Source organism: Camellia sinensis, chromosome 12, assembly GCF_055761805.1.
Source record: "Camellia sinensis isolate YWXY chromosome 12, ASM5576180v1, whole genome shotgun sequence".
Lineage (NCBI taxonomy): Eukaryota > Viridiplantae > Streptophyta > Magnoliopsida > Ericales > Theaceae > Camellia > Camellia sinensis.
The window spans coordinates 133,596,935-133,612,697 of NC_138972.1; the positions used below are offsets into that span (position 1 = coordinate 133,596,935).

The window sequence follows — 15,763 nt, forward strand, 5'->3', positions numbered from 1 at the left end:
GCTTTTTAGAAAGAACTTTTTTACTTTTTTTTATTTTTTGTGAAAAAAAATTAAAATAATTATGATTTGAATGTGATATTTTATCTTATTAATTTATTTAATCTATTTTACTCCTTCCGTTCCAAAATAATAGTCCTTTTTGAAAAATTCAACTTGTTTTTTATAGTACAATTATTGTACTTTAAAAAAATTAATTTTTCAAAATTACCCTTTGATATATTTTTTGGAGAATATTAATATCATAATTATACTTTTTATATTGTTAATAAATTTAAAAGAATGACAAAATAAAAAAATTCATATTATTTTTGTAATTGATTTTTAAAAATAGACTAATATTTTGGGATAATGAAAAATAAAATAAATATCTTTTTTGTATATTTTTAGTCTCAAATTACTTCCAACCCACTTGTCAAAAGCAACTTTTCTGACAAAGGCCTTCTTTGGTTTGTTTTTTAAAAAAAAAATTTAGAAAAAATTCTCTTCAAACATATTTTCAAAAATAATCAAATCAAACAAATTTTTTTTAAAAAAATCTCAAAATTTTGTTTGGTTACCTACTTTCCAAAATCACTCTCTCTCTCTATACACATCAAATTAATCACTTTTTTTAAAACTCTCTCCCCAAAACAATTTTCCAAAATCATTTCTGAAAAAAGACAAACCAAATAAGTTTTCGTACTTTTTATCTCAAAAATTACTGAACAAACACAAACCAAATTTTAAAGTATTGTGCACATTTTATGTTCAACCAAACAAAGCCACTCTTCTAGGAGCACAAGTAATATAATAATTCAATATATTTGTGGAGATTTTAAGCGACATATTTGTAGGACTTTACTGTTGTGCAATTTATTTTGTAATTGAAAATTTCATGTGTCAATACAAAATCTGTAAGAGTAGTAACTTTAGACTTATTCTTACAATTCTGAGTTTCCATGAAGATCTAGTACCTAATTACACACCAAAAAAAAAAATTTCAAAATCTTCATTTATAATTTTAGGTATATACCATAATCCAATCCATCTCACTTGGCTACAAAAATTCCTTAAAAATTGTTCATCAACTCATACATGTTACAACAGAAACAATATAACTACAAGCGCCATTTAATCATATAATATTACATTTTACATGAAATGGTTGAAACAAAATTAATTGTCGTTGTATTGAACATAAGCGCCATGAGAATTTGCATTATTATTCACATTTTTGTGCTGCATTTGATACTCTGGAAGTTCCTCTGCTTGCACATCTCCCTAGTCTCAGGAAATTATTGAGCATGATTTCCTTCCTTGCAACCTCTTGCCCCAAGCAGCAGTACATCACCCAAATGTTCAATGTGGCAATGGATAATTAATTTGGCCTAGCTATATTTGGGGATGTGAGAGAAAAACATTCTTCTAAGCATTTATACAAACAGATGGTGAACAAAACACAGTCCAGGATGCAGGTGGAATAAATCCATGTTTTTGTTACCAAATTTAAGCAAAAATGAAGCAGCAATTGTGGTTGACACCCGGGGAAGTTGCTACTGCTACTGAGATGCTGGTGCACGGCAGTGGTCGCGGTGGTGCTGCTGGTGGACTACGATTCACATCGGAGGGGGAAGCGTAGTAGTGGATGATGGTAGCTTGATGGTGGTCTTGCACCTGTTGGTGTAATGAATATAGAAAAAAATACATAATAATGGAGGGAGGGAGAAATACAGTTGGAAGAAGAAAACACACAGAGAGTTCATCGTCGGTGAACATGTTGATGGTGGTGATTGGGGCCGGTGGTCACCAAAGCGGCGGTGTTGGCAACAGCACCGGCAATGGCCTTCGGTGGTGCTATGAGTGACGAAAGAATGAATAGCACAGAGAGAGAGAGAGAGAGAGAGAGAGAGGAATTTGTTCAGATCCATGTTGTCTTTCAAATTCCAAAAAATTTATTTGTTTTTGGTTTTCGAAAAATATTTTTAAAAAAATTCTATTTTTTTATTTTATTTTATTTTTATTAAATTTTTTTAATATTTTAAGTAATTTTTTTAATTTTTAGACACACCTAACATAAATATACATAAAAAGTATAATTTTTGTGAAAAAAATATTTTAAAAATTTATTAAATATCAAAAATATAAAAAAAATATGAGAATTTAATATATTTTTCGTATTTTTATATATTTATTAATTTTTTAAAATATTTTTTCACAAATTTTTAATTTTTAAATATATCTATGGTGTAACTAAAAAAATTAAAAAATATTCAATAAAAATAAAAATAAAAACTCAATTTTAAAAAAATTTAATCTAAAAAATTTAAACCAAACACACTTTAAATCTTAAAATTTGGATTTGCAGCGGGAATTTGAAATTTATTGAAGACTAAAATGGTCGCTCAATGCTTATGTGGCAGCTCACTTACATTAAGCTATTGTGTGGAGCACCACCTGATGGATGACGTGTCCTTGGAGAGTACTAAATAATTTTTTGTTTGAAAGATACATGAATAAAATTATTTTTAAAAGTTTGTTTTCGGAAGAAATTTATATCCAATTTTGATTCTACTATATGTATAATTTTTACTTTTAAAAAGTTTATCTAAAGTGTATTTTTTAAACAAATTTTGAAAAAATATTTTAAAAATCTTCTATATTTTTGTTTAAAACAACTCTTTATCCTTTTTTAAAGAATCATTTTATTGAAATCATTTAATTCTTTTTGAAAAATAGGAAATTCTTTTGATTTTAAAATATCATTCTTTTTGTAATATTTCAATTTTATTATATAAATATTCATTTTCTTTTGTTAAACTTGAAAGCAATTTTTTAATCATAATATTTTTAATTCTAAGTTTTTGAAATTCATCATACAATTCTTCAAATGCGGATTGTAATTCATCAAAGGAATAAGACTCTTTGTTTACCTCGTCATCATCTCCAAATGCCGTTAGGCATAGATTGGCAACTTCATTGCTGTTGTCATTATTTTTTGAGTCACTTTCTTCGCTATCTCTCCATGCAGCAATCATAGTTGATTTTTTGTTTTTCTTGTATTGTTTCTTGATTTTCGAACAATCGGTCTTGATTTGATTGGACTTGTTATATTCATAATAAGTGATTTTAGTTTTCTTGTTATTTGCTCCTTTTACAAAATATTTTTTACTATATTCTCCTTTGATAAAATCTCTTTGTTCCTTCTTTATAAATTTCTGAAACCTTCTTCTAAAGAAGGCTATTTCTTCATCATTAAATTTTGAATTATCTTCATCTTCCTCTTCCTCTTCCTCTTCACGAGTAGCAGTTGTTTTGAAAGTTATTTCCTTTTTTCTCTTATTGTCTTCTTCTTTATCCCCTTCTTTCTTAATCAGCTCGTGTGTGAGAAGAGATCCTATCAGTTCATCTAGACTTAGGTTTGATAAGTCATTAGCTTCTGTGATTGCAATGACTTTTATCTCCCAACTTTTAGGTAATAACCTAAGTACTTTTCTTACCATTTCAGCATTAGTATATATTTTACCAAGAGATTTTAGAACATTAATAATGCTAGTAAATCTATAAAACATTTCAGAAATAGACTCATGGGATTTCATCTTAAAAAGTTCATAATCATGAATCAACATACTAATTTTAGATTCTTTAACATGGTTGGTCCCTTCATGTATGATCTCTAATTTATCCCAAATTTCCTTGGCTGACTCACATGTAGAGATTATTTTAAACTCATTAAAATCTAAAGCGCAAAATAAGAGATTCATAGCCTTGGCATTCATTTGAATATTTCTCAAATCATTATTGTCCCATTCATATTCTTCCTTGGGCAAGATTCGTCCTTGGATGGTCTTGGAAGGTATCTTATGACCATTGACTATAATTCTCCATAGCTCATAATTTAAGGATTGAATGAAAATTTTCATTCTTATTTTCCAGAAAATATAATTTGAGCCATTAAAAAAAGGCGGTCTAGAAGGCAATTGACCTTCAGCAAAAGAAGCACAAAAATTGGTTGTCATGATCTACTCTTAGGTCTCGTTTGAGAACAGGCTAATTTAGTAACTTTTTGACTATTTTGCTAAAATATGAGCTAAAAAAAACTAGTATATTTGGGATGACTTTTTGGCTTTTTACGAAAAAAATGTGCAAAAAGTAGAGAGAAAAGAGAATCTTTAACTTTTTTGTACGGGTTGTTGGTTTTTTTGCTAATTTAGTAACTTTTTAACTTTTTGACTAAAAAAGAAGGTTGCCAAACGAGGCCTTAGATGGTTATTGATACCAATTATTATCCTAGCTAATCAATCCAAAAGGGAGGTGAATTGGATTCCTAAATAAATTGTCAAAATAAAAATATTAACCCAAATAATAAATAAATAAATATGCTAAACAATATAAAATAGATAAATGAAATAAAATGAGTAAAGGAAAGAGAAGCAAACTCAGAGATTTATAGTGGTTCAGCACACCAAACTTACGTCCACTCTTCAAGTATCTTCCTCGAGAATTTCTCTATGATTCTTCAAATAATAATTACACCAATAGCTTCACGGATAGTAGTGAACCTCTCTACAACAAGTAATCAAATCCAATCACTCACAAAAATAACCCGACTAGTTTTGAATCCGATACTTAATTCAAGTGATTTTATCCAAAAAAAACCGCTCACAAAAACTCTCTTTTACAAAAATAATAAGAAGAATGTGAAAACTCTTTTACAATTTTTGCTCAAATTTTCTATAAATTTATGTAACTCAATAAAAAACACGATAATATTTTCTTAATATAAAAAATTTTATCTTCAATGTTTCACTTCACTCAATATAACAAAGTTTTATTTTCTCAATATAACCCATGCGATTTTATTTAAAACAATCACTCACAAAAACTCTCTCTTTTACAAGAATAATAAAAAGAGTGTGAAAACTCTTTTATAATTTTTGCTCAAATTCTCAATCAATTTATATAACTCAATAAAAAACACAAAAATATCTTTCCAATATAACAAAACTTTGTTTTCAATATTTCACTTCACTATATGTTTTTGATTTCTTTTGCACATTGCTTCTTTTTATAGCCAAGGAAAAATAGCCGTTGTAGAGATTTATAGCCGTTGTAGAGATTTCACGCTCTTCCTTCCTTCTTTTTCGAACTTTGTGTCACTCCACTCATGCGGAAAATCGTGTCCGTTGGAAGCAGACACTCCGTTATCACATGGAAGGAAATTGTTGAAGAAAACAAAAGACTTGGCTCACGTGGAAGATTTCAATTGTTAACAAGTAAAATTTAAAAACACTGTTTGATATATAAATATAGTATAATATATAAAACAAATTATGCATGATAACTTATCTATTAACATAAATGAATGTAACCCAAGCGGTTGTGGCATTGTGGTAAGGCTTTGGAGTTTAAGCCCTAAGGTCACAAGTTCAATTCCTTCTTTGGGCCAATCTTCTGGGCGAAGCACTGTTTTCTCTATTTAAATGTATAATAAAATTTATTTAAATAACATTTATATATCTTCTGGGCGAAGCACTGTTGATTAGGAGGTTGTACCTCAAGAATTTACATGAATACACAATAATTTCTCTATTTAAATGTATAATAAAATTTATTTAAATAACATTTATATCAGGTCTGATAATATATACCTTTTTATAATCTTTATAACTGTTGTAGAGATTTTTGGTTACATTCTAACAAAGATAAATTAAATTTGTCAAATAACGAATAGTAATCAACTGATTTTTTCCAAATGTGAATAATAAAATTTACTATTTAAGCACAACAAAAAAAATATATGATGCAACAGAAATCTATTTTCATATTTTGTGTCAAATAATTGTAAAACATGTATATAAAAAAATATAATTTATCAAATAATATTTTAAACATCATAAAAATCAAATAACATGATTAACATACCTCATTACTTTTAACGAAAAAATTGACAATAAGAATTTAGTTCAAAATCATAAAAAAAAAATTCTGCGTATACTTAAAACATAGGAGGTAAAGTAATCAAAAAGCGAAACAATAGGGACTAAATGAATTTTAGCCTATAATAATAGTAATAATAATAATAATAACACTGTCCATCTACTATCTATATAGCTTTGAGCTGAACTTTTGCATGCACATAGTCAAGTTTAAACTCTATCTGATGAAGTTCAACAAAGCCCACAATGGACGCTGGAAAAGGCAGAAAAAGACTCACTCAAAACAGGATTTAGAATTCAAAATGTAGTACAAGCATCCTTGCCATTCCATGACAATACATCAAAAAGTTCGATTTGACTCAATAACACAATGCCATAAGTTGAAACAATAACCAAACATGTTCAGTGTTTCTTCAAATCAACAAAAACATTTTGGCAGAACAGAAAACAAACACCAGCAGCGATGCAAATGATGACAAACAGACTACAACTCCTCAGAGCAACTTGCATATATATCTAAGAAGACAGGAGTGCTTCAACCTTTGCAATCTGATCCTCTTCATTCTTTGGGGTTGGACTCCTGTTAGCCTCCTCATACAGGTCATGTTTCCATTTCTCAACACGTACACCACCACTCGGATGATACCCTCGCCTCCCTCCATTGGATCTCTCTCTTCCCCTGTAACTACTGCCACTACCACCATACCTATCTCTTGATGGAAAGCTACCCCTCGGTGCTTCTCCCCTGTTTGCCTCCCCATCCCTTACAAATGGCTTTTCTAGCGGGTTGTGGCCTCCTCTTTCTTCCCTTTTTTCGCTTTCTAACAAAGGCCGATCAGGACGGCTTGGCTTCACAGGCTCAGTTCTGACTTTGTCAGTGTTTTCAGAGTTCACTTCAATCTTTTTCTCTCTAAATGAAGGTCTTTTCCTTACCGGTGGTTGTTGACCTGCCTCTACTTCATAGTCATGGCGCCAAACACGATTGGCACTGCCCCGAGCTTGGGATTTCTCATCTTTTTTCTCTGTATCACGAGGAGTTGTCTTCTCTGTTGCCCTGTCACTATGTTGATCCTTTGAGTCCCTCCATCCACGCTCTTCACATAGAGGAAAAAGCAAGTCACGCCATTGACATAAAAACGGTTCTAACCATACAAAAACATTTCAATATTGCCCCTCTCCCCCCCCCCCTTCTCTCTCTCTCTCTCACACACACACACATACTTTCATACACACAAAAATACATTGTGTATTATAGAAGTTTGATGTGGGACACTAACATAAAACTATTGAACAAAAAAAGTAAAAACACGAGCAAAAAAAAAAAACAAAAAAAGAATGTTAAGTACTCACCAGTAGTTGTTCCGCGACTAGTGGTTCGACCAGCTTGCCCGGCATTACCACGCTCATTGTGCTGTATAAGACATGCACAGGCAAGCCTAAGATTGTTATATACAAGGAGGCACTGGAAGGCACCGGGCCGAACAAGTATCCCGCAACATCAGCCCAGAAAAAAAGTTTTGCATACACTGAGTAAGAACCAAACAATCAACTCAACAGAACCACTAACTGGTTAATTAACAAAATTATCCATCTTTCAGATGAGACAAAAGGCCTTTCTAAGTTAACCTGAAATGATGCTCAGGCAATTATTCAGGATTGCATGTATACAACTAAAGATGGCTGCAATAACTATCCACTATGCCACCTTACCATTTGTCCAATAAAAGTCACTTGGTTACTAACTTCATAAATAAATAAATCTGCCTGCTTTCACTCCTAGTGTAGGCATCCATATTTATATAAATAGTAAGTCTAAATTTGTGCTCCAGTGGGTCGAATGCGCCCCCACCTCCTTTCTCTAAGAGTATTAACAGAAACTCCCCATAATTGTTTCAGGATCAATTAAATTGAGCAAAGATTGCATAAACCAACAAGAATATAATCATAAACTTCCATAACTCAAAAGCATTACATAAATCAAATAAATGAGGACATTATCAAGGCCGAGTTGCATCCAAAACTTCTCACAAGTATGGCTACATAAAGAAGTGAACCTCACTGTGGCTGTGTGCACGTGCATTTTTCCTATCACTGCCAGATTAGTCAAATGTCCTCCGTATTAACAAGCAAGAGAAACAAAGGACAAAAAGGATGACTACACTAATGGAATAAGGGAAGGGAAAGGGAAAAAACAATAAGAGAAACAGTGGGAAATAAATACTAGGGTATGGAACCGATCCATGTCATATATTCAGGAGTAACAAAAGATTGAGACTGAAAATTATATCACAAAACTGATAAGTCTTTAGAAGAGAAAACAAGAATATTCACAGCCTATGAGGCTTACAATGACCATAATTGTCAGCAGAAGAAATCTAAAACATTAAATGATTGTTATATTCCATAGACATGAACCTTATTGGATGCTCTTATGAACCATGGGATCTTATATTGAAATTATAAGAGCAACTGCCACATGGTCAAGATCTTTGTATCTTAGGAAAAGCTTTCTCCTGAATGTAATAGCCCTAATTTTCTATACTTCCATGGTTCACCCCACTAAACTTAGAAGGACAAAAAGCAACCAACTTCTATGTTACCCATCTGGCCAACCATGATCCATATCCGTGCAATTGACAAGTTAAGTGATGATATCCCTTATCCATACTGCCCCTGAAATGAGACATAAATTACCCAAATCGAGCCGCTGCTGATTTACTGTCCTATGATAGGTGCCAAGTATACTGTCATAGGACAATTAAGTATTTATTACTTTCTAAATAGAAAGTCATAACGATCATTCAGCTGTAAAATTAACAGCAACTGCTACTTTACAAGGTGTTTCATTTCTTGCAGGCAGTGAAAAACTCATCAGAAACTTGTGGGGTTCAAAGGCTAGTATAAAGCCTGAGATCAGTTCAAAAATATAAAAGAAATATAAAACAGTCAAACAGCAAATAATATAGGAAAACAATCTTTTGTACAAGTCAAAATGAAAACTAAATGACCTCTTGTAAGGATATCCATAAATTCACAACACCTGGAAATACGATCGAGACCGGGATGCTTCAGTAGGATTGGAAGAATTTTTGGTTCCTTCATGCTGTCCATTGGTTTTCTTGTCAATTTCTTTGTTCCCTGCCCCAGTTTCTACCTTAGAATCTAGTGCTGGCGGGGCCTCAAGAGGTAAAACATCTTGCAGCCGTCGACGGTGCTTCTGATCCCGGTCTGAATGGTCACCAACATCCAAATTAAGGTTGCTAGACGGCCTCTCAGTGGCTGGTTTTCCATCCCTTCTTGATCTCTTAGGACTAGGAGCATTCAAAGGCAAATATAAGCCATATTATATTGGATCTCATCTCAGATTGCGCATGATACTAAGGCCATAGATATAGCATTTCAGCTCAGCGTAAAGTACAACATTCAAGTTAACCACCAGAGAGCATGGAAAACTTTAACAAGTTATGAATATGAACACTGAACAGAATGTAAAACATAATTTGCAGATTCTTCACCCTAAAAATTAATGATCTTTTCCTGAGAATACCTGATAATAAAAATAACAATTAAAAGTGCTTTGCAAAACAAAATAAATGAAAACTCATTTACTACGAGGGCCTAAAATTAACCTATTGATGCAAATATGAACTTAGAAGAAATTACTCCAATGAAGCAATCAATTCACCGGAAAAGAATAATGATAGTTAGTTTTATCCATTTTGACACGAGGCAGTCACCCCTAGAGCAATATCCTGAGCTGGTCAATGAATTTGAGTTTTCCAAGCCACTAATGGTGAACACATCCTGCCAAATATCATGCTTCCTATAAGCATAAGTTGTGGAGATACAAGGATGTCCACTCTTATCATAGAATAAGGAAGGCTAAATTGGAAAATATCCTAATAAAAAAAATTAAAAAGAAAAAGAAATACTATTAAGTATTTGAATGCTCTGACTTATTTGTGTGAACTTAAAAAAGTCATGAATGAACCTAAAAAACTATACATGTTACGAGTTGGTTCCTAGTTGAACATCAAAACATAGTGTAACATGTTTCCTACAGCAGATCTAACTTATAAAATAATTATGACCATTCGGCTGCTTACCGAAGATCGGAACACAATGTTTCCCTCTCTCCCTCTAGTTCCTGACAAAGGATTCAAATGCAACATTGAATAGGGGTTCCTCTTATTTGTAGCAAAGGATTGTCTTTTCTCAGTCTAGTCAAGAACAAACTGAAATTAAAGCTGGTACCATATTCACAGAAGTACATTAAACGATCCTGGTAACCTTTATACCGACATCGAGCTAAGTGAGTCATAAGCATCAAGTAGTAAAATAAAACGTAAACCACATTGTCAGTACCACTTGTCTTCCTGAAATGTGTTTATATAAAAGAAAATATTAGTAAAATTAATGGACATTAATAGGGTAGGATTAATGTGCTTAGATTCCAACAAAACTACATTACATTACAGGTAGGCAGAATGAATATTAAAACAAATCATATCAACTATTACTCAACCTATGAAGCACGGTTACTCCAAAAATAGTGCCGTACGAGTACCGGGTACTTACCGGGTGCGGGTACGCGTACCGGTACGGCAAAAGAAGGTCCGGTACGTTTAGTTCATTCGGGTACGGCATGGGTACGCTATGGGTACGCCGTGGGTACGCCAGAGCCTTTTTTTTTTTTTTTTCTCTCTGCCCTTGCAGATCAGCAATTATTTTTATTTTTTTATTTTTTTTTTGGTGCCCTTGCAGATCAGTAATTTTGATGTTTCTCTGCTGTCTTGTCTGTCTATATAAATTGTATAAGCATATCAGCAAATGATTTTGATGTTTTTAAAAAGCAATTTGAACCAAAAAAAAATAACAATGCCTATAAAGGGTAGTTTTGTGTATGACTATGCATTATGCTTTTGCTTCAGATCCTCCTAGAATTTATTTATAAAATCTTTAATCATAACAAACTTTTAAAGTTTATGCACAAAACATTAAAAATTGATACTGTATTAGTTGATTAGTAGTGGTTGAGAATGATGCAATTTTATGTATTATGCAAATTGCAATTGACAACCTGCCCCAATTGAGAATTTTTTTTCTTTACTGTTCGCAATTAATTTTAAATCTTTCTTTGGTCTCCTGTTATTTCTTTGGGTATCACCCTATAAAAATAGCAAATTGATAAGCAAAAAGAAAAATTTTAAAAATAAATTATGATCACAAATTCACAGTGCATAACATGTCAAAGTGAGAGATTTCACAAATATTATTTTTAACGCTTAATGGTTTTAAATTATAAGAAAATGAGTAATTCTTTTTTTAGTTTTGATATTTAATTTTAATTTGTAGGTTGGATCCTTTAATCATAATTATATTTCAAAAAAAAAAATCGACATACTGCAGCCGTACCCGTATCATACTTTTTTTGAGTTTTGCCAAATCGGCGTACCCGTACCCGTACCCGTACCCGTACCCGCACCCGTGCTTCCTTGTACTCAACTAAACCCTGAGGTATGTTCAATTGTTCATCCAATAGATCTGCAAGCCCCTCCATTGCCCTTTTAGATAGTAAACTTCAATTTAACAATTATCACTCAAGCAATGAAGTAACCCAAAAAAAATTCATTTTTTTGGACTTTAAGCACAAGCATAAACAAACACACATATGTGAGTGTATACATCTATATAACCCTAACTGGTATGTGACTCCATACTTCTCCATTCAAACATTCCAAATTGATAATCAGAAGATAAAATTTACAAACTAGGTTAAAAATTTGATCCATCAAATACCCATTTCGAATTAAAACCGAATGTATATCTGTATCTATCAGATGATACAGAGAATACATATATACGAACATACCAGTCCATTATTTCCTGTTCTTGAACTTTGGGCAAATATAAAACACAACAATAAAATGTAAAACAAAGACTAATTGGATCGAGAGAGAGAGACCTGGGTTCACGGTCGAACTTGGAACGGTGGCGTTTGGAGTCAGATTCTCGAGCCTCCCGTCGAGACATTTTTGAGTCGTGGAATAAGGCTCAGAGAGAAACTACTATGGCTGCTACTTTCCTTCGCCTCTCTTTTACATATATCCCAGAGAGAGAGAGAGATGGACCGGCTCGATTAGATCAACCCAACCCTATTCAATTTTTTAAGGGGAAATTGTCTCGTAATTTAAATTTTGTGATTTAAAAGTGATTTAAATGGTCAAAACGATATCGTTTTGACCATTTTTATGTTGTTCTGTACTCAAAACGACGTCGTTTTGACCATTTTTATGTTGTTCTGTACTCAAAACGACGTCGTTATGACCATTTGAGCCACTTTTGAGCCACTTTTAAGCCACAAAATTTGAGTTACGTAGCATTGTCGTTTTTAAGGTTGGACAAAAAATTTACGAAAAATACTTTTAAATTTTATTTTTATTTAATAAAATATCATTCAATCCTTTAATTAAAAATAAGTAAAAATTTTATTAATAAATCTCATTTAGAAGTGTTTTAACACAAGAAGTCCATGAAAGAATTTTTTAACTCATTTAGTCCCATGTATGTATAGTTTTATTCCATAAAGTCTTTTTTCTTCATTTACATTATTTTTTTGGACACTTATACCCTTGTATTTAATTTTGATACATTTATAAATATTTTTTGAACGGTTAGCAATTTTATGATGTGAACATTCATATTTTTAAATTCACATTGGTAGGAATGTAAAATTGGCCCGTAGGCGACCCAAAACCCGCCCGTGAGCTGGGGCGAGCCCGACCCGTTGACAATGTGAATATTCATATTGACATGTTAACATTCACATTAATAGGAGTGTAAAATTGACCCGCGTCCCGTGACGGCGCGAAACCCGCCCGCGGCCCATGGGCGGCCCGGTCCGGCCCATTGACGATGTAAATATTTACATTGATAAGAGTATAAAATTGGCCCACGGCCCGGGGCGAGTCCGGCCTGGCCCGTTGACAATGTAAATATTCACATTGGCATGTTAACATTCACATTGATAGGAGTGTAAAATTAGCCCGTGCCCCATGGCTGCCCGAAACCCACCCGTGGATGGCCCGGACCGGGCCCGCCCCGGCCCGTTGACAATGTGAATATTCACATTGACATGTTAACATTCACATTGATAAGAGTGTAAAATTAGCCCGCGCCCCGTAGCTGCCCAAAACCTACCCACGGCCTGTGGACAGCCCGGGGCGGGCCTGGCCGGCTCGGCCTGTTAACAATGTGAATATTCACATTGACATGTTAACATTCACATTGATAAGAGTATAAAATTGGCCAGCGACCCAGGGCTGGCCCAACCCGGCCGTTAATAATGTGAATATTCACATTGACATATTAACATTCACATTGATAAGAGTATAAAATTGGGCCGCAGCCCATGGGCGGCCCGAAGCCCGACCGCAGCCTGAGGCGGGCTTGGGCCGACCCGTGACATTATAAATATTCACATTGACATGTTAACATTAACATTGATAAAAGTGTAAAATTTGCCCGATGCTCGAAGCTTGTCCGCGGCCCGGGGTAGGCCCAACTCGACCCGTTGACAATATGAATATTCACATTGACATGTTAACATGCACATTGATAGGAATATAGAATTGGCCCGCGGCCCGTGGGCTGCCCGTGGCCCGTGGGCTGCCCGAAGCCTGCCCACGGTCCAGGGCAGGCTCGTTTGGGTCCAGGCCCGAGCCGTTGGGTCGAGCCTCGGGTCGGGCCGATGGGCCTGAGCCTAGCCTCAGGCTTGGGTCAAGCTTGGGCGAGCCTGGCTATTTTTTTTTAATTCTTTTTAATTTTTTCTACCAAAATTTTATTATTTTCCACAAAAAAAAACACTAGGCCTCGGCACGGGCTGGGCCTCGGACCGAGCCTTGAATAGGCTTTAACCAGGCTGATGGGTCGGGCCGGGCTTCAAAGTGATGCCCAGGCCCTAACCTAGGATCTCATACTAGGCTCGAGCCCGGGCCGGCCCGGGCCTACTCTGGGCCGCGGGCAAGCTTCAAGCAGCGGGTAAATTTTACACTCCTATCAATATTAATGTTAATATGTCAATGCGAATATTCACAATGTCACGGGTCGGGCTAAGCCCGCCTCGGGCTGTGGTCGAGCTTCGTGCCGCCCACGGGCTACGGGCCAATTTTACACTTTTATCAATGTAAATGTTAACATGTTAATGTGAATATTCACATTGTCAATGGACGGGATCGGACCCGCCCTGGGCCGCTAGCTAATTTTACATTCCTATCAATGTGAATGTTAACATGTCAATGTGAATATTCACATTGTCAACGGGTCGGGCCTGCCCCGGCCCGACTCGAATTTTTTTGGGCACCCACGAGGATCGACATGGGCCGGGCCCCTACACATTGACGATATGAACATTCACATTGACGGTGTGAACATTCACATTAGGGGTATTTTGATAATTATGTCACCCATAGGACTTATTGAAACATAAGAAAATAATGTGAACTAAATGGAACATAAGTAGATGAAAAGGGTATTTTTGTCTTCTTATCTAAAATAGGACCTAATGGAATAGTCAAAAAGAATATGAATTTGATGAAATAAAGCTCTTAGAAAGTGAATTTATCAAAAAAACTCCCTTCAAAAAATTAAGAATTACTAGAAATAAGATTCAAATTTTATTCAGTGTCAAAACTAAAATTTTATAGGCCAAAGTAAGACATGATCAAGTAAAATCTGATATTTTTAATAATTTATGTTTATATATTCCTTTTGTCTCAAAATATTAGTCATTTACTTTATTTTTTATTGTCTCAAACTATTAGTCTCCTTTTAAAAATTAAGGAATAAAATCATATGAATTTACTGTTTTACCCTTCTTTTAAATTCATTAATAATATAAATATATAATTATAACAATTGATATTTTTTTAAAAATATACTATCAAAGGATAATTTTGAAAAATTAATTTTTTTAAAATATAATAATTGTATTATCAAACGAATTTGAATTCTTCAAAAATAACCATTATTTTGAAACGACAAGAATATAATACATAATAGACTGACCTTGTTAAATATTGTGATTTTACAATAACGATAGGTGGCCCGAATAATCATTGCTCGAATGGCTTGAAACACCCAAAACAACGTTGCTTTTGGTGTAAAACGACGTCGTTTTGAGCCATTCGAGCCACCAAATATTTTCCTTTTATTTGTTGGATCTGTCACCTACCCAAAGATTCATTCATTCCTAATAATTAAATCAGATCAAATCTTATTATGTACAATCATTTTACGACAATGCTACGTAGCTCAAATTTTGTGGCTCAAAAGTGGCTCAAATGGCCAAAACGACGTCGTTTTGAGTACAGAACAACATAAAAATGGCCAAAACGACGTCGTTTTGGCCATTTGAGCCACTTTTGAGCCACAAAATTTGAGCTACGAGACATTTTCCATCATTTTAACAAGAACAAAATTTTTGTAATAAAAAATGCTTCGTAGTTCAAGATTCCTACGGCTCGAGTGGCTCGAAATTTCAAAACGGCATCGTTTTGAATTTTTCTTTTCTTTTCTTTTTCTTCTTCTTCTTCTTCTTTGAAACTGGTTTGAGAACAAGTGAGAGAAAGAGAGGAGGAAGAGAGAAGAAAAAAAGAGAAAGGAAATAAAGGAGGAAAATTCTTGCTAAGTTTTGTTGCTTTCTGTGAAAATTCTTACTTCATATATCTGGATCTGGGTTGGAGGTAAATAATCTAATGATTTGTAACTTTAGTGTTCATGGGCATTCTTTGGAAAATATGATGACCCACCTTCCATGAAAACTACTCTGTAAGTGTTAGCATCAAATT

The 15,763-nt window shown here is 33.9% G+C and overlaps 1 protein-coding gene and 1 long non-coding RNA gene across 2 annotated transcripts; both read right to left on the reverse strand.

The window, feature by feature from the left end:
- Positions 1-969: 969 nt before the first annotated feature.
- Positions 970-5,234, reverse strand: LOC114320920 (uncharacterized). The gene is made up of 2 exons (XR_003650087.2): positions 4,452-5,234; positions 970-1,653 (listed from the first exon to the last, which is right to left on the reverse strand). It is a non-coding gene; the product is annotated as an uncharacterized LOC114320920 (long non-coding RNA).
- A 952-nt stretch (positions 5,235-6,186) lies between these two features.
- On the reverse strand, positions 6,187-12,071 carry LOC114320926 (uncharacterized). The gene is made up of 4 exons (XM_028268030.2): positions 11,881-12,071; positions 8,956-9,226; positions 7,266-7,326; positions 6,187-7,009 (listed from the first exon to the last, which is right to left on the reverse strand). Exons 1-4 carry the CDS (start codon positions 11,946-11,948, stop codon positions 6,432-6,434), a joined length of 978 nt encoding a protein of 325 aa, XP_028123831.1. The 5' UTR covers positions 11,949-12,071; the 3' UTR covers positions 6,187-6,431.
- Between the last annotated feature and the right edge of the window lie 3,692 nt (positions 12,072-15,763).

Coding starts and splice junctions, on each gene's coding strand:
- LOC114320926 (XM_028268030.2), bottom strand. CDS start 11,948: ATGTCTCGACGGGAGGCTCGAGAATCTGACTCCAAACGCCACCGTTCC. Junction 9,227..11,880: donor AAGTTCGACCGTGAACCCAG/GTCTCTCTCTCT, acceptor GAATGCTCCTAG/TCCTAAGAGATCAAGAAGGG. Junction 7,010..7,265: donor TAGTCGCGGAACAACTACTG/GTGAGTACTTAA, acceptor CTCTATGTGAAG/AGCGTGGATGGAGGGACTCA.